General features: G+C 26.5%; 2 protein-coding genes across 13 annotated transcripts in view; one reads left to right on the forward strand and one right to left on the reverse strand.

The window, feature by feature from the left end:
* The window catches only part of LOC117177836 (heterogeneous nuclear ribonucleoprotein R), a 113334-nt gene that overhangs the window by 3739 nt on the left and 90935 nt on the right, over positions 1 to 18660 (forward strand). The gene's annotated exons all lie outside the window — the stretch shown is intronic.
* Positions 1 to 18660, reverse strand: part of LOC117177835 — a 37712-nt gene that overhangs the window by 1318 nt on the left and 17734 nt on the right. Inside the window, exons 3-11 of the mRNA XM_033368806.1 lie at positions 17532 to 17676; positions 14331 to 14460; positions 13651 to 13816; positions 10899 to 11079; positions 8192 to 8550; positions 6906 to 7062; positions 4091 to 4222; positions 3813 to 3930; positions 30 to 184 (exon numbers count right to left, since the gene is read on the reverse strand). Of these exons, the coding sequence (XP_033224697.1) occupies positions 30 to 184; positions 3813 to 3930; positions 4091 to 4222; positions 6906 to 7062; positions 8192 to 8550; positions 10899 to 11079; positions 13651 to 13816; positions 14331 to 14460; positions 17532 to 17676 (1543 nt within the window). The remainder of the gene's footprint in view (positions 1 to 29; positions 185 to 3812; positions 3931 to 4090; positions 4223 to 6905; positions 7063 to 8191; positions 8551 to 10898; positions 11080 to 13650; positions 13817 to 14330; positions 14461 to 17531; positions 17677 to 18660) is intronic.

Raw genomic sequence — 18660 nt, forward strand, 5'->3', positions numbered from 1 at the left:
AATAATAATTGCAGAAATAAATGATTTACCTTGTTTCCTTATTCTCAACTAAGTTCGTGAATTCAGACTCGACTAATTGCCCATCAAAATAAGTTATTAGGTCTTCAAAAGGATACTCGAATCCTTGTTTGCATTCGCACTTGTAACCTCCTGTTTCAAAATGCCTACCTAGTATTGGAACGCACTGAAAAAAAATTAAATTAAATTAGGATAAAAGCGGAATTATTTTCAAAGTTTAAATTTGAAAAACTTCTAGTTTATAAAAATCCAAGGTTTCAATTTTTAAAACACTGTAATTATTTATTTTCCATGTTTATTTATTTTTAAAGTCATATAAATATAATTTTTCTAAGGCTCTTGACAAAAATTCAGATAGATTTTGAAAATTTTAAGAATGTTAATTTTTAACTAAAATCATAAATCGTTATCTAAATAACAAGATATTGTGGCAAAATAGTTCAAATTTTGACCAAGTCGTTTAATTTTTTAAAAAAGCTAATTTTTAACAAAGTAGTTTAACTTTTAACCTAAAAGTTGAATTTTTAACAAAAACGGTAAATTCTCAACCAAAAATATCATAGTTGATATTAAAATTTTTTTAAATATTTTAGTTTCAAATCAGAAATGGTTGAATTCATCAATAAATACAAACTTTCAACAAAAGAGTTGAATCCTCAACCAAAAACATTTTAATTTGATATCAAACAGTTTTTTTTAAAGATTTTTTTAAAGATTAAATTTTTAACAAAACAGATGAATTTTTATAATAAACCAAAAAGTAGAGAAAGAAAATAAAGATTATAATTTAAGGGGAATATAATTTCTAATGCAAAATAACAATTTGGAATTACTGTTTATATTTGAAGTTTCTTTGTTTCTTTGCTTTATGGTTATATAAATATAATTTTCCTAAGTTTTTCAAAAAAGTAAAGAAGATTTTGGAAGATTTCAGATATCTCAAAAAAGAATCTAGACAATTTTAAAGGAAATTTGTTTTTTTACAAGAGCTTATACAATTTGAGGAAAAAATTGAATCAATTTAAAACGTATTTAGGACTCTTTAACGTTAAAAAAAAAATATTTGATAAATTTTTAGAAATGTTTTAAAGCTTTAAAATATTTTCAATCTATTAAAAACTTTTGAAAAATCCTACATATATTTTAAAATGTCTCAAATTATCCCTAAAATTGTCCTAAATATTATCTTAAAATTAGTTTTTCAATCTCGAAACCTTTCAACATTTTTTAAAAACTTAAAAATTTTATTTCAGAAGGCTACCTTTTGTTTTGAGTTTAAAAAAATCTTCTCAAATTCTAAAGATTATTGAAATTCTTTAAAAGGTTTTAAATATTTTTTAAATTATTCGAATTTTTCCTAAATTTTTTTAGAAAGTTTATTATTCTTTTGTACGTATACAAAAACTTTTAAATATCTCTTAAACTTATTCCAATTTTTTCCAAAATTTAGTAATCTTGCAATATTGCAAAATTTTGATTTACAACCTTCTACATTCTTTTCCGAAATTTTAGGAAATCATTTGAAATGTTTTAAAATATTTAAATATATTTGCTGCAAATTACTTTTTAAAAATAAAAAAAAAACTTTCTCTGGAATCTTAGCAAACTAATAATGTATTATCTTAATACCTTTCAAAGTTATTAAAAAGCTTTAAAGTTTTATTTCAAAATGTTCAAAAATCTACATTTTGTTGAAAAAAATTTGAAATATTTTCAAATTATTAATTATTTTCCTATCTTTTAAAAACTTCAAAATATATATTTAAATAATTCAAAGTTTACCTAATTTTGTTTATTTCTTAATAATTCTAAAACATTGCCTTAAAATCAAAGCTAAAGTAATAATGAAGATATTGTGAGTTTTTGCCCATAATTTAATTTTTCTCATCCCTTTGAAAAAATGAAATAGATTACAAATTATAGCGTTTATTTTAAAACTTTCGGTATGCGTACGAACCAAATTACTGGCAACAGCAATAAGATTTCTGAGAGAAAATTTTTTTTCATTTTGAAAGTTTTTCTTTTAATTTTTATGATTTCAAAATATGCCAAAAATAATCTGGAAGATTGTAAGGCGATTTTTTTAATTTATAAGATTTAAATAATATTAGGTGCACTAAATGGTTTCAAAAAATATTTAAATATTTCAGCAGTTTTAAAGAGGTTCAAAAGTAATTAAGGTATTAAGAAGATTAATGGAAATTTTAAACAAAAAAGTCGGTTTTTGAAGATTTCGAAACGAATTTAGAAGCTTTCTAAGAATTTTAAAAATGTTTCAAGGAAATAATAAAACTTTTTTAAGATTCATGGGGAAATTTCAAATATATTTTTTTGTTTCAAAAATGAATTCTAAGAGAAAACTGAAAAAAATTTAAAAAGATTTCCTAAAATTTAAGTAAGTTTAATAGATATTTAGAAATGTTTAAACGAGAATATTTAAAAGATTTTTTTTTAAGAATCTACAAGATTCTGAGGCATTTTTTTATAATTTTGAAAAATTCGAATAATTTTTAAAGATATTTAGAAGGTTTAAATGGTTTGAAAAGTTCGAAAAAGCAAAAAAGAAGTTCACAAATTTCTGAACAATTAAGAAAAGAATGTAGTATACTTCTAGTATAAAAAAAACGCTTAATCTTTTACTTTTCACATAATATCTTGTCCTATAAACATCCGGCATGAAAGTTGTATCAAAATGATTTAAAGTAGACTAAATTCTCCCTAAAACGTAAAAAAAAGTTGATTTTAGTCGTTAATCGTATTAATACATTAAAAATATATAAAGCAACAATGAATGATTGATATATTTTCTCTAAATAACCGTTTTAAATCTTGACTTCTGACGATTTGCTTTTTCAAACAAGAGAATTAAAGAAAATCGTGAAAAGTGGCGACGGAGTATCTATCGTCATAGTAATTTCAAAAATTTAGACATTCTTAAATTGATATTTTCAATTAATTATGGTGGTTTTAACCAGAATCTAAAACCATTTAAGGCTTAAACTGATTACAGATTCTGGTTAAAATCACCTTAAGCAATTTAAACTATCAATTTATAAATATCCGAATTTACGCCGTTCGACAGTAAAAAATAGGTTTTTAAGGAAAAAATTCGATTTATAATAAAAAGCCACAAAAAGTATCTTGCTATAAGAGACTATAAATTCTGTTCTGTAAGATCTAAAAGATATTTTATTCTTTTAGTTTTAACGATAATGTATTCTACTCTAATCCATTTTTATACCAATTTCATCTAGGTTATCTAGAGGACAAAATATTACGTGAAATTAAAAAGAAGTAACTTTCTTTATCGTTAAAAGATCTCTGTAAAATTTCCGAACTATTTAGACTGGCACATTCTTTTTTTCATGTATTCGGATTTATGAAACATAGCATGAACAAAAACTTGTGCCTTTCATACACTTTTCAAAATCTGAAAGAGAACTGAAATTCAATCAATATTAACCATGCAGGAACTTTTTTGGACGCAAAATTAAAGGCTTTTAGCAGAGAAAACTTAGTTATTACTTGTTTCCTGTCCCTTTCCAAAAAATCACATATATTAATCAAAGAAATAACAGAGTAATGAAATGTTATAGCCTAAATATTGTTCTCATATTCGGTAAAAAATACTCAGAATACACCCTCAAAACCTAATTTCTAGGTTACAAATTTGAGCCAGCTCTTTTAAGTGAAACTTGGTTCTGAGAAGGCGTGATTTGATTTTTGGAAATCATCCAATTTCAAGGTTTCATTAATGATGGAACGAAGATTATGAAGGATACTTAGTTACTTACGTATGAGGTTTTCCGGTCGCACTTGTGCGTTCCTTTGAAGGCATTAGGCACATAGTATTTATCATCGCACTGGTTAATATCAAGATCGACCAATGCCATGGTAACAGCGACGACACCCCTGTAAGTGTCTTAATGTTAAATGTGATCTTCTTTTCCTCCCTCCTTTATTATCAAATTCAAAACAGGTTTCTCGGGAGAACTATCTCACACTCGATTTACTCATACACAAACTCAAACACACCCTCAAACACCAGATTTACTAATACAAGGGTACTCACTTGAATTCCAGTTTCTCTTTCAAGCTGTCCCAGCCGAAAAATGGGGATGCATAGGTAATTACCCATTTCTTCACTTTGCCGTTACAATCGAAGTAAGGACTTGTCCAGTGGCCATGATTCAGGTTTGCTGCCCTAAACAGACACCCCGCCCATCCCCGGGTATTAAAATAAATTATAAATCAGAAATTGTCTTCCACAAATCTACCACATTTCACATTCACCATTAATTATTTCATGGGGCTGATCTTACAAAAAAAAGTAAGATCAAAAATTCCATTGTTTCTTATAATTATTGGATTAATTGGAAATGTATTTTCACAATAAAAAAGAAAAACCTTAATTGAAGTAAATGGTTTACTCTACAAAAAAAATAACCACACGTAAGTTGTGATATACCTATCAGGATAACCCGTGATTTTTTCAAATTTTTTTTATATCACTTTTGGCCCCCCACAGAGGGGTTGAATGTTTGCAAATGATAATATAAAATTATTCTTTATCAAGTTAGAATTTCTCGAAATATCAACAAAAATATTACTTTTTTATTTGGTTAATAGAACCCCAGTGGGCACAACATTTAGCGACGTTGTTACGACGTTGTTACGAAATCTTTACGACATCCTATGTCCATGTCGTTCAGGTGTCTACGATATCGTAAATAAGTCGTATGATTTGATGATGCCTTTACGATATCGCAAAGACACCGAGACGACATGGGCATAGGATTTCGTAAAGTTGTCGTAAATATGCCGTAAAAGTGTCGTAAAGACGTCGCCAAATTTTATGCCCACTGGGACACTTAGTCAAATTAAAAAAATGTCTGCCACATATTTTTTCCCATTTCATATAGAGAAACTTATCTTTATTTTTCAAAAGTTAAAAAATTTGCAAGTTAAATAATAGTGGTGTGTTCCTTCAGTTCAAACAGAACTAGATTATATAAAAATATATGTGATCCACTAAAAAAAATAGAAAACAAAACCTAATTTCTTTGATAATTCAAAAAATTATAAATTGGCCAAAAATCATTTTTTCTAAACTATAATTTTATATTACTATTTCTTTAATTTCTTATCGAAAACTGCACGCATGAAAAAAACCGCAATGATTTTTACACTATACTGTCCACCAAGCTGTTAATATTTCAGACCTTAAACATATCTCCCTCTAAAATCGTTACGTAATATATGGACGAGTTTTAATTACAATAAACTGATTATTGTACTTTTTTTTTTAATTTCTAATTAATCATCTAAGGAATCATGTGGGATCTGAAAAATATTTTCTTTTGATAATAAGTTTAAATATTTAGTTTTCATATTAAATTTTCCAACAGATAATTTAAACGTACTTTCATTTTCATGGAATCTTTAAGTGTGTTGTCAAAATCTGATTATCGGATTCTTGTTTTTTTTTTTTTTTTTTAATTTTGATGAATTTCGTAGTCCGAATTGTATTGTAATTTTAAACGATTTTTAAAGATAAAAAACCCATTGAAAATCACAATGACAATTCTACTAGAAACCACCAATTTTTGTTAGAATTAAAAACGCTTTTACAAAAGAATAATCGATTGTTTTTAATTTTAAGTCGTTTCCCTAATTAGAGTTCAATTAATCCATTTAATTTTGATTAGATTTTTATTGTAAATCTGGTCCATATAAAAACATGCCCAATTTAATCAAAATGAAACAATTTTTGATTAGAAGCTCAATAGAAGCTCAATATTTAAGGCTATATTGCAGCTTGAAATCTATGGATCAAAATTAAATAAAAAATGAATTATCATAATTAGTCAAGCTCTCAAATAAATCAAATGCAACAAAAAATTGTTTGATTTAATACTATCTTAAAGTTACTAACGAAATAAGAATAAATTTATTCACTTTTGATTCAGCAAAGTCATTTTTCACTGATTATTCACGTTATAATGATATAGATGTACAATTTCTTGTTTAATTACGAAATCAAAAGATAATTTCGTACATGTTTGACTTATTTACCTAATTAATATGTAGTCGAAAATTAAAGTTTTTTTAAATTAATTTGATTTCATGAATAGAGATTGAAAAAGAAAAGAAAAAATTGTATTTTCTAATTTGATTCTGATAATTGAATTGATAATATTCCAAACATACAGAAACAATACTTATCTCAATTTAAAAAAAAATGGATTCATTACGCTTTTTTCGCTTACTTCTCAAATAGCGATTAGTAAATCTTCAGAAATAAGTAATTTTATATTACGATTTTTTTTTAAATTGCATGGATTAAGATGGGTGAATTTTATTAATTTAAAGATAAATTTTAAAGTAAATGAATTGAAAATTAAAAAACAAATGTTAACGCGTTAAATTTGTAAAAACAACGCTTTAAAGACTTTAAAATTTGAAAGTATACAAATATTTTTCCCATTATTACAGTCTAACGCTTTTAATTTTGAAAATCGGGAAATTTGTATACTTTGAATTTTTGAAGAAATGAACTTCGAAAAATAAATCAAATAAAAATAAGTAAACAAAACCTTCAAAAAACAATTCACTCTTAACCTTCTTTAATATATTTATAAGTGGAAAACACCAAATTCAAACTCCATTTTGAATTATTTCACATTTTGAAAATTTTTCAAAGTTTTGCAAAGTCTAATATATCTGCATTAATTATTTAATTATTTTGCAATTGAAAAATAAAAGTCAATATTACAAAAAAATGACTAGGTAACCCAAGAAAATTTAAGATGTCTGGAAAGTTTTTAGGAACCCTCGAATCGTGATATTAAAAAAATCAAAAAGAGAGCCTGAAAGGATTATAGTACCTGTAAAAGTTGGGGTAGTGCTCGTACTTCTTAAGATACTCGCCAGTCTCGTTATGCCTGATCATTATCTTCATATAAAACTTCTCTAATTCATCGAAATTTGTTGCCCACCTTTGTTTCAAAAATTGATACCATGGTTTTTTTGTATATACCTCATCTGTTGGAAAAAATTAATTATTCAGTATTTAAAAATAATTTCTATCATTATGAACCTGTTCAAATTTATACTGTCTTTTTTTATTTTACAGGGTGGGCGAAAAACTTTATGTTCAAAATACCTTGTTTTTTTCCTGGCCAATTTTTCATATTCCCCGACCATTAACATTCAAAGGCCCGCATTTTAATATATAAAAAATAAAATAACTTAATAAAACAATAACATTTACGATTAAAATAAACAAATCTCATATTTATATATTTCAACTAAAGCAGATTAATTGTTAACAAAATAGTTACATTTTCAACACAGTAGTTGAATTTCTAACTAAATTGTTAAATTTCCAACCTACAAAAATTAATTTTCAAACAGAGAAATAATTTTAATAAAAAACAGTTGCATTTTCAACAAAATCATTACATTTTATAGAATATAGTTGAATTTTCAATCCGAAAAGTTGCATTCTTAAAGAAATATATAATGTTTGATATTTCAACTAAAAAAAGAAGAATTTTAAACCAAATAGTGAATTTTTTAACCAGAGTTAATTTTTTAATAAAATAATTTTCAACCTTCAAAGATGAATTCTTACGAAATAATATAATAGTTGCATTTTTAACCAAAGAAGAGGAAACTTCAAACAAAAAAGATTATTTTTCTACCAAACAATACGAATTTCATTTAAAAAAATATAATAGAAATGAAATCTAAACCAAGAAAAAGATGAATTTTCTACAAATAATGTAATATTAGATATTGAAACAAAGAATATTTAATTCTCAAGTAAAATAAAGATGAAATTATTCTTAAAAAAAAAAAAATAGAAATACATGGCACATAAATTACTAACAAGAACATTTTTAACATATTTAACATAATATCTTTTATAAACAAGAGAACAAAATTTCGAATTAAAATGTAAAAATGTATTATCCGTGACATTTATTTAAAATGTCTGTTATAGAAATTCTCTGACTTTGGGAATTTTTTTTTTTTTAATCCCGAACTTTCCCTTATTTCCAGGTTTTTCCTAACCTACGGCCGGCCACCATGATCTTAGGGTAGTGCTGCAGATTTTTTTGATATTTTTTAAACATTTTTGTTACCTTTTAAAATAATTTTTACATACCTGTGTCATTCAACCTGGCCAAGTCTTCTACCTTAAATTTCCTGGTGTTCAAATCTTCCTTATAGGCAAAAGGTGCAAAGAAAGTTCGATTGGTAAACTTGTTACGATCCCAGTACATTCCTGCAGACCAAATTCTCGTATCTCCCATAACTAAAGCTAAAGTTTCACCAATCATTTGATCTTCTGTGAGTGGTTTGTCAGCCACTCTTTTGCCCGAGTAAACCTCTTGTGGGTCCGATATTTGTAAAAAGGCACTAATAAAATTAGAAAGCCTATTTGCCATCTTGGCTTGATTTTCAAAATATTCCTCATGCCCATGGGAAATATCTCCACGCATTAGTAACTGCGCAGGACTGTATCTAAAAATGCAAGAGTCAAATAAATTCTTACAAAATCTAGCTAGGAACAATTTCTAACATTTAAATTTAATCATTTACAATGTTATTTAAAATAATTCAAACTTTTCCAAATAATTGTGACCATGAAATAGTTACACGATTCCTACTTTGCCGACAGTTTTTTGCAAACAAATCACGTCTACAGAATTGAGATATTAAGTTGAAAAATTAGAGAAATTAAATAAAGGACACTAAAGAAAATAGAAAAAAAGTGTTCAATATTTTTAATTGTTCTGAAATTTTCATCTCGATATCTTAATTTGTGTGGACGTAAATTTTGTCGAAAAAACGTCGGTAAAGGAAGATCCAGAAGATAAGTATTACATGGTTTAAAAACTATCATTAAATTGAAATTTTTTAATTTTTAACTTTAAGTTTGAATTAATTGATTTTGAAAATTTCGAATTAAAAAGCATATAAGTTTCAATTTTTTCAGAATAATTAAATTATAATAGTTCAAAGTATTAAATTTGAAAATATTTGGTTTGTAAAACATTAATTTATGAAGGTTTCGAATTTCACAATTTTGTAGTTTCAAATTGAAATATTAAAAATGTCAGAATAATTTCACTACTAAATCTTTTCATGTTTTAAAATTGTAAAATTTCATATTGAAAACCTTGATACTAGCCTTTTAATTAAATTACTTTTAGATTTAAATATTTAAAATGGTTTGGTTTCAATTTTAAACGTACACAATTTTCTGTTTTTTTTTTTTTAAGTTCTTCGAAATCGTAGAAAGTCAAATTGAAAGACTTGATAGCTGCACAATTTTCAGTTTAGATGTGGTTGAAGTTCGGAACATTCAAATGAACGAAATTTGGTACTGATAACTTTGCAAACCAGGAAAAATGCTGAAATGTTTGTTAATTTATATAGGAAATAATTTATGAATGAAAAAGAATTATAATGCATAATTTAAATTGCATTTGGAACAATATTTATGGGTAAAATAGAAATGTCGAAAAATATTTCGTTCATTTGAACGTTCAGAAGTTCAGGTACATGCGTCCAGAATAAATTAAAAACGCCTAAAAATTATGAGAATAATTTTCCAAATTCAGGCTTAACAATAAGAGGATCTTAGAACTAGGCGTTAAATATTGAATTATTTTGTTATTTGCACATGTTCTAAAATATTCCATATTTTAAACTCAAGTTTAAAAAAAATGATTTTGAATTGAAAGGTTAACAATTTTTTAATTCGAAACCTTCAAATCATATATAACAATCTTACTCTATACTCTTTTATAAACTTTTAATTTTTAATTTAATATCTTAAACTTGTCCGATTTTTAGTTGAAGATCTAAAAAGATGAATAGTTTAAAATTGGACAACGTTTAATTAGAATACTTCAAGAAGGAATAATAATTCCAAATCAAGTATTAAAAATTAAATGATTCGAAATCCAAAAGTTAAAAGTTGTATTGCTCAAAATCAAAATAGATTTACTTAAAATAATTGAAACTTTAAGGGGTTTGAGTATAAAAAAATTTTAATATCACAATTTTTGAAGAATGAAGTTTTTCCTGTCTTAAATAAAGTTCTGACTCGTTTACTTTTAATTTCAATAATTTAATTTTGAATGGTTTATAATTGAAAATTTGTCGATTTTGGACGTCGAAAATAACCGTGAATTTGTTTTTCGACCATAGAACAATTTATCTAATCAATCTTAATGTGAACATATATTTTTCTTGTGTAATAAAATTTAAAAATTCTAGAATATTTTTGAAAAATTAAATTTAGTTTTCATTTTCAAATTGAAAATTTAACCGGTTCCAATTCAAAGTGATTTAAATTAAAAGGTTTTCAATTATAAACTATTTAATTTTTAAAGCTTTTAATTAAAACTAATATCATTTCAATTCATTTGAATCTTAAATTTAAAATATTAATAAGAATATTGAACTTCTTTCTAATGCAATTTTTCAATTCTGATTTAAAGTTTTTAAATTTCAAACACTTTACATTTCAAATTATTAAAATTAAAATTTTTCTATTTAGAAATGATACAATATTATTACATTCCAAAAATGGTCCTTTTACAAAATGTTACCTGATCTAAAATTGTCTCATTTAGTACATTTTTAATTAAAAATTGACCAATATCCTTTTGTTTTAATTTCAAACGCTTTCAATGCGAAGTTATGAAATGTTAAGTGTTTCAAATAAAAGGTTTGACGTAATATTTAACATTTTGTTCAATAATGAATTTTTTAATTATTTATATATTTAATGTTAGGAAGTAAACATTTATTATTTAAACTTACTACTAGTATTATATAAATAGCAGGAGAAAACTTACTGTTTGCAAGTGTCTTTGTTCACACTAAGTATAAACTTCAAAACATTGTCTATGTTCATTTTTTCAGTTTCTAAAGTAGCCGGTCCAGTAACATTAGCTCTGTACTCGTGGTAATATTCCATATATCTTTCTCTGATATGCGGTTGCATAAGTTCCCACTGAACTGGTAATTTGTGAATCCCTTTCAAATTGATACAGATTATTAATTCGTATAATTATATCAAAAACTTAAATTAGATATAAGCAAAAAATAAGAGGTCTAGTGATCAGTCAATTCGAAATTCACAGGTTTTTTCTGGTAATTTCTCCCAAATCAACGTATAGAAATGGAAAATTTAACATAATATACATATATAAAAGTTAGGTCGTGAAGAAAACATTTATTTATTTATTACTGTTCATTTAATGTAAATTATGAGTTAAAATGTTGTTTTATAAATAGGTTGAAAGCTATTGGAATTCTGAATAATTTAAGCCAGGATGAAGTTATTTTGTCAATTTTTCAAGAAGATATTGTAAAAGTAATGCAAATTCCAATGTTTTACTAAAATTTAAATAAATTCCAATATATTAAACATTTTTAGATGCCCCTGGATGTATTTAAAAAATAAATATCTATAAAATTGCAAAAACCTTTCACCATTATTGTAGAAATGTTTGCTTGCATGGTACAACATATTTCAAGTTAAAGCAAAAATGTATTTTTCCGATTTGCAAACAGAATTTTTTCTAAAAGGTTATGTGAATTTTAATTTTGTGCTTTGTTTTTCACAAAACTAAAATTTTTTTCTTTAAACCTCTATAATTTTCTGCCTAATTGAGATATTTATCTTGTAATTTGAGAATGAGGATATCTATTAAGTTGGATGCTTGCTAAATAACTTTTGTAGCCAGGAGAATTCTTTTTTGTTACAAACGAATTTTCTACTTCTTATTCGAAACAATGATAATTCCTTTTTATTATTTTCTTCAAATTTTGAAAACATGAAAAATGGCAATTTTAAATTTTTTTCGTGAACTATGAAAAATATCGTAAAAGAAAAAATTCAAATCAAATTTACAAAAAATTTTAATGTGGTTTTTTGTTGAGAAAATCGATTTTTAATTTTTTAGTGAAACCGCTATTTGAATCAAACATAAAATAATAAATATCTCAATTAGAACGAAAGTTATAGAGGTTTATTGAAAAATATTCGGAGTTTTTAAAAAACAAAGCATAAAATTCAAATACGCATAAGTTTTTCGAAAAAATTCTGCTTACAAATCGGAAAAATACGTATCACCTAATTTTTTTCTAAAAAATAATATATTTGACTCTCGATAGGTTCTCCAATTTCAAGTGTAGGGCCCGGTCTGATTTGAAATGAATTTGGTCTGGAGTAATTTCTATATTTCTTTCCAGAAAGGAATATTTTTGTAAAATATATTATATAAATAATCATGAAGTTTTTATCAAATTTAATAAAAATATTTATTTAATTTAAGTTATTTTCCTAACGATGTCTTTCAAATTTTCATATTTTTTTGTATCAACTTAAAAAATGTTATGTTACACTTCATAATTTTTAAAACTGTCTTCTACCTGGATAACTTTATAGAGAATTCTCCAGGATGTCAGCAAGAGTCGGGGAATTTAAAACTGGCCAGGGCAATCAGGGAAAGTCAGGTAAAACTCGAGAGTCAGGGAATTTTCGATACACTGAAGTTGAAGTTCACTTTATTGTTTTGTTGAAAATTCAACAATTTTGTTAAAGTCATTTTTTGTTGTTGAAAATTCAACTGTTTTATTGAGAATTCGCCTTTTTGGGTTGAAAATTTATCCATTTTATTAGAAATTGCATTTTTAGTTTGTTAAAAATCACAACTGTTCCGTTGTAAATTAATCTGTTCAGTGTTTCGTTGAAAATGTAACTATTTCATTGAAATTTTATATAATTTGGTTAAAAATTAATTTTTTGGAATGAAATGCAAATATTCTATTTTAGGTTGAAATTGGGATTGAAAATATATATGTTTTAGGTCAAAATTCAACAATTTTGTTAAAATTCGACTTCTTTGGTAGAAAAGTAAACTCATTAGTTCAAACATCACCTTCTTGTTTAAACATTTATTTGTCAGATTGAAAATTCGTTTTTCCATGTTCAAATTTTTTATTTTTTAGTTGAAAATTCATGCATTTATTTGAGAATTCGTCTCTTTTAGTAAAAAAAAATTTTGGTTGAGTATTTATTAGTTTAATTCAATTGTTTTTGATTGAAGAGAAAAATATTTTTAGTGGTAATATCAACTATTACACTTTTTGTTGAGGGTTCATTTTTTGGATGATTCATCACTTTTGATGAAAATTAAATTCTTCCATATTTCATTCAAAATTGATCTTTTTGAATTTGCAACGGTCAGGCAAAATTAAAAATTGGTACGAAAAGCCATCAAGATTTTTCAGCAATCCTCATTCTGATGCCTTTCAACCTACTTAAGAGAAGGAAAAACCTCATATAATTAACATTAAAAGAACATGAGCAATCATCGCAAAATTTTGACTATATGCGATACGTGAAGCAATTACATTTTCCTCTTTCTGCTCTTAGACGCAACAATAGGAAGAAGATAAACTATAAAAAAAGTAGATTTTGTAAGAAAAAAAAATTCCCGATCCTAAACATTTCCCGGTTTTCCCCGGTTTCCTCATCTGCTAGACATTCTGGTGGTGAGTCTCGCAAAAAATGTGGGGGGGGGGGGATGAAATACGTACAGCCTATTTTAGCGCAATCAAAACCATTGTAATATTGTTCTTGTGTAGCTCTCTCAATAATTTCTCCGAGGAAGGGGCGTCTGACGACCGTGGGTAATCGAAAACCCGGTTTGCATCTGCACTGATAGCCTCCTCTTCTGAAGCCCCATCCATGAATGGGTTCACACTAAATTTAAAATTATAGGTTTCTGTAATAATTATCTTTTGCTGCCTCATAACTTTACATTTTAGATACAATTATTTAAAAAAAATGGTTTTAGAATATACAACCTCGCTTTAAAGCTTTGATTATTCGAATTAACCAAAATTACAAATGTTAAAAATTAGAAATATTCAGCAGGATAATTGTTCAAGTTGGATTCACATATTTTTGCATTGCAATTAAAATTTTCAAAAGGTCGAATGTAAAAAGATCTAATTATTAATGTAAAATTTTTTTGAAATCTCAACATTAAAAACACTTATAAATTGTAACTGTACCATTCTTAACACTTCAATTTGACATTTTTTAGTTTTTTAAAATATTTTTATCAAAACTACGTGTTTTTTTTCCTAAGAGGTATTTCCAATTAAGAATTGTTCAAATCTAAAAAAGATTAGCTCAAAAAGGCAAAAAAGTCTCAAAATTTTCAAAAGATTGAGTGGAAAATTGTTATTATATTATTCGTTCAGTTGCTTACCTCTGTTGTATCCCTTTTACATCGTGCAGTATTGGCAAATTTATTTGGTCCATCATTTCCTTTCCCTTTCGGACATTGATTTATATCTATCCTATCAAAATCCATTTCTATAACTGAAATTGCGGTGTATCTGGAAAATGAAGAAATGTCAAGCAAGACATTAAAAATCAACAAAATATTTGAATTTTTAACCAAATGGTTGAATTTTCAAACAAAAAGGCGATTTTTTATGAGACCGTTGAATTTATCAGTCCTAAAAGTTGAATTAAACAAACAAAAATTAATTAAACAGTTACATTTACAACTACAAAGTTGTACTTTCAATAAAAAAAATTAATTTTGAATCAAATAGATGAGTTTTTAAATAAGTAGTTGAATATTTATACCGAAAAGACGAACTCCTTTAGAACGCAATTAAATTTTTAACACAAAACTTTATTTTTAAACAAGAAAGTTGAATGTTCAACTTAGAAGGAAAAAGGGTTAAGTTTCTTAAAAACGGATTTTTTTTTCTAGTTTTAACTTAAAGTTTTAAACTTACATTGTGGTTAAAATTGAAACTAAGTATGGATAATGTCTGGGAAAAACTTAAAGCCCTGAGAAGGTGCAGAAGTGAAGATTTTTTAAATAAGAGTTTCGTGTAGCAACTCTAGAATAAACTGCAGATACGACACACAAGACCTGTTTTCGAGGGGGGTCCGATAATCTTGAAATTTTATAATTTTCCCCTCGCAATTGATTTTTGCCGACACTTGAATGTACCGTGAAGGGAAGCGGATCTTCCTAAAGCGTTTCACACGTGCAGGAGTGTAAGCAAGGTGAAAAAATATAGGTAGCTACTGGCCTGACCAGTGACCAGTGCAGATAGGACACACCTCTGAGGGTTGTAAAGGTGAATAGTTGAATACATTAGTGTAATAAAAGCAAGTGAATGTCCCACAGGACTAAACTCATGCTGATGTTCAGTATATAATGCAATATTTCTCAATTTTTAACAGGGTACCGTACAATAGGCTCCCAGCATTCGGATGCAGAATGAAATCTTCAATTTTCATTTTTCACAGTACACTCTCAGTTTACTCTTATACATTATTATTCAGAAAAAATCACATGTACATGAGTGTGCATAAATTACGTTTGCTTTCTTTCTGAAATTTTGAATCAGTTACTCCCCTTTGTTAGGGTCTCTAAGTTTTGACTCTCCGCTCCCCATACCTTAGGTAACATTTGCCGCCTTTTCTGCTTCTTATGAATTAACAAAATAGTTCAACTTTCAACCAAAGAAGATGAATTCTCGACGAACAATGTAATAGTTAATATTTTAATGAAGGCAAGATTTTCATTTTTAATTATAAAAAATAGTTTAATTGAACCAAAAAGGACGACTTTCAACAAAATAGTTGAATCCTTTAGCAAAGCAGATTCATTTTTAACCCAGAAAGATTAAATGTTTACTGAAAGAGATGAATTTTCAAATCAGTAAAACAAATTTTCAACCAAGAAATATTTTTCAGTCAGTACAAAAAAATGGCATGCAAAGTCTTGAATTTTTAAGCGAAAAATACGATTTTTCTACCAAAAAGTTAAAGTTTCAACTAAAAAGATTAATTTTCAAAAATAAAAACAAATTTTCTACTAAAAAAAAAAAGAATTTGAAACCAAATATATAAATTTTTAACCAAATAGTTGAATTTTTAACTAAGAAGATTAATTTTCTACTAAAAAGAAAAAACTAATTTTCAGTCAATTACATACATTTCTAACCAAAAATACACTAGTTAAATTTTTATTACAAAAAGTTAATTTTCAGCAAAAAATAAATGCTATACAAAAAAGTTAAATTTTCTACTAAAATAAACATGAATTTTCAGCAAATTACATGAGTTTTCCACCAAATAGTTAAATTCTTAAACTTTTAAAAGATTATTTTTTAACAAAAAATGCAATGGTTACATTTTTATTACAAAAAATTAATTTTCGAACAATAAAAACAATTTTTCTACAAAACAGTTGAATTTTCTACAATAAGGCACATTTTCAACAAAATAAATAAATTTTTAACAAAATGCAGTGAAAGTCTGAGACTGGGCCGGATTTGGGGCTGGAGGAGGTGGGGAATTACCCAGATAGAGAGCCGTTTCGTAAAAAACGCTTTTTTTCTTCACGCCTGAGCGACCGCCCCTCATACCCGCGCAGCTCCTTCTACTCCTACTTGCGGCGCGGCTTCAATTTTTGGAAGGACTATATCAGGGGGCCCTATCTCTAGGGATCACTTTAGTTCAATTTTTAACAATGTTATTGCGAAAAAAACCACTTATTCAGGCGCAAACTTGCTACAGATGACTGTTTATTTTCAATATTATTAATAACAATAACAATAGCGAGTTTTTCCACACTTGATACTTGATGAATTATAACCACTTAGAAAACTGCAACATGATTTAGCAGAAAAAATCATTTTTTTCTGATGGAAATAACTAAATTTTTTAATTTATTTATAATATTGTTATTAAAAATAAAACTATTTAACATTTATATATTTTCAGCTATTTATTATAATTTTGAATAAATTTGAAAGTTGTTTGATGAGAAAAACATTTTCGAAAAGAACAAAATAACAGAATTTGTTTATTAGAATATTTATAATAGTGGTAATTGTTAACTAATGGTTATTTTCCCTTCTTAATACTACTTTTAGGAGTTATTTTGGCATTTTGAATCAAGATAAAGTTTTTTTGGTGGTTGAGCACCGTACGAAAGTAATTGTTTACATTGATTGTTTATAACAATTAACCTAAATCTTGAATCTAACAGTCATGTTCTTGAAGTATGTCTGCAATAATTCTGATAGATAGGTACTTCTCTTAAGTCTTTTCTTCGGAGAAAGAAAATAATATACGTAAAATGACCAATTTTGACGAGCTATTTGTCAAAATAATAAATTTCACAAAGTAAAATTAAAAAATCGGGCCTGATGACGTTCTGCATGATTTAATTCAGAGCATTTTAAAAAAAACTTTAAAATTGGTCAAGAATTGTAGTTTGTAGTATGAACAATAAATTCCAGATTCCTCTCACTGTGCCCCCCCCCCCACAAGCCTGCCCCCTTTCTACTATGTGAGACACCATAGAAAAATTGTGGAACCCCCCTCCCCCCAAATAAGAGAAAAGACTACGTAATTTATGCACAGCCCTACTCACGTGGGGTATTCGATGTGTCTAAATCCTGTATGCCTTGGATAAATATCCGCAATGGGAACTACTGCGGCTACTAGCCAACGATTCGAACGGCCACAGTCGAAGTACGGTCTTGTAAATTTCACAGGTCCAGGGTTTTCATCAGCACCTACAAATAGCAAAGGTTTTTAATTTTATAATTTTGCTTCCTTATAGAGGAACATTTGCATTGGTAAAATTTGCGATTTTTAACAAATTCACTTAATCAAACGTTCCTCAATTTAAACATGTCTAATACAATGTTCTAAGCAATCTTGAAACTGCTCAAAGGATTTCTAAAAATATTTATTGGTTTTTTAGCCCTTTATAATAATTTAAAAATCGGTTTTTATAGTAAAATTTTTATGTTTAACATAATTTAAAGTTGATGCAAGAATACAAAAGATTCCTTGGTTCGAGACGGACCTATTGACTTATATTATTGATACATTTTATTGAACAGTAAGGAAGCTATAGTTGCATAATATGTGAAAACACGGTTTTTTTATAGTCACATTTTTTTCATTAACATAATTCAAAATTGATGTAATAACGGAAAAGATTCTTTGTTCCGATGCAAATCGATAGACCTATAATATTAATTCACTTCATTGAAGAGTAAGGAAGTTATGCTCATTCGTAATATTTGAAATATCTGTTTTAAAAACCAGAAAAACTTTTTTGTCGACGTAAATCAAATTTTATGTATGAATAATAAAGACGTTTGGATTATAAATGTGTAAATAACAAAATTATAAAAAAGACTGATAGGGATTGTAATAGTATTAATTTTTTTCTCTTAAATTTAAGTATTAGTTTTTTTTTTTTAATTGAAAACTTAATCTTAACGTAAATAAAATTAGCATAAAGCTGAGAAAGGGATAGGGTGCGAATGAATGGCCCCCTTCCCTTTTCCACCTTGAAAAATTACCATATTAAATACAAAACTTTATTTGTCTGATATATCATTGTATTTTTTATATTATTCTTTTATAATTTTCTATTTTTTTTACATTCTATTTTTAAATTTATTAAAATGAAAACTTTAGTTTGTCCATTATTTAAAAATCACAAATGCTTCCTCAATGAGGAAGCAAATACATTTGCTAACTGA

This window comes from Belonocnema kinseyi, chromosome 8 (genome assembly GCF_010883055.1).
Source record: "Belonocnema kinseyi isolate 2016_QV_RU_SX_M_011 chromosome 8, B_treatae_v1, whole genome shotgun sequence".
Taxonomy (NCBI): Eukaryota; Metazoa; Arthropoda; class Insecta; order Hymenoptera; family Cynipidae; genus Belonocnema; species Belonocnema kinseyi.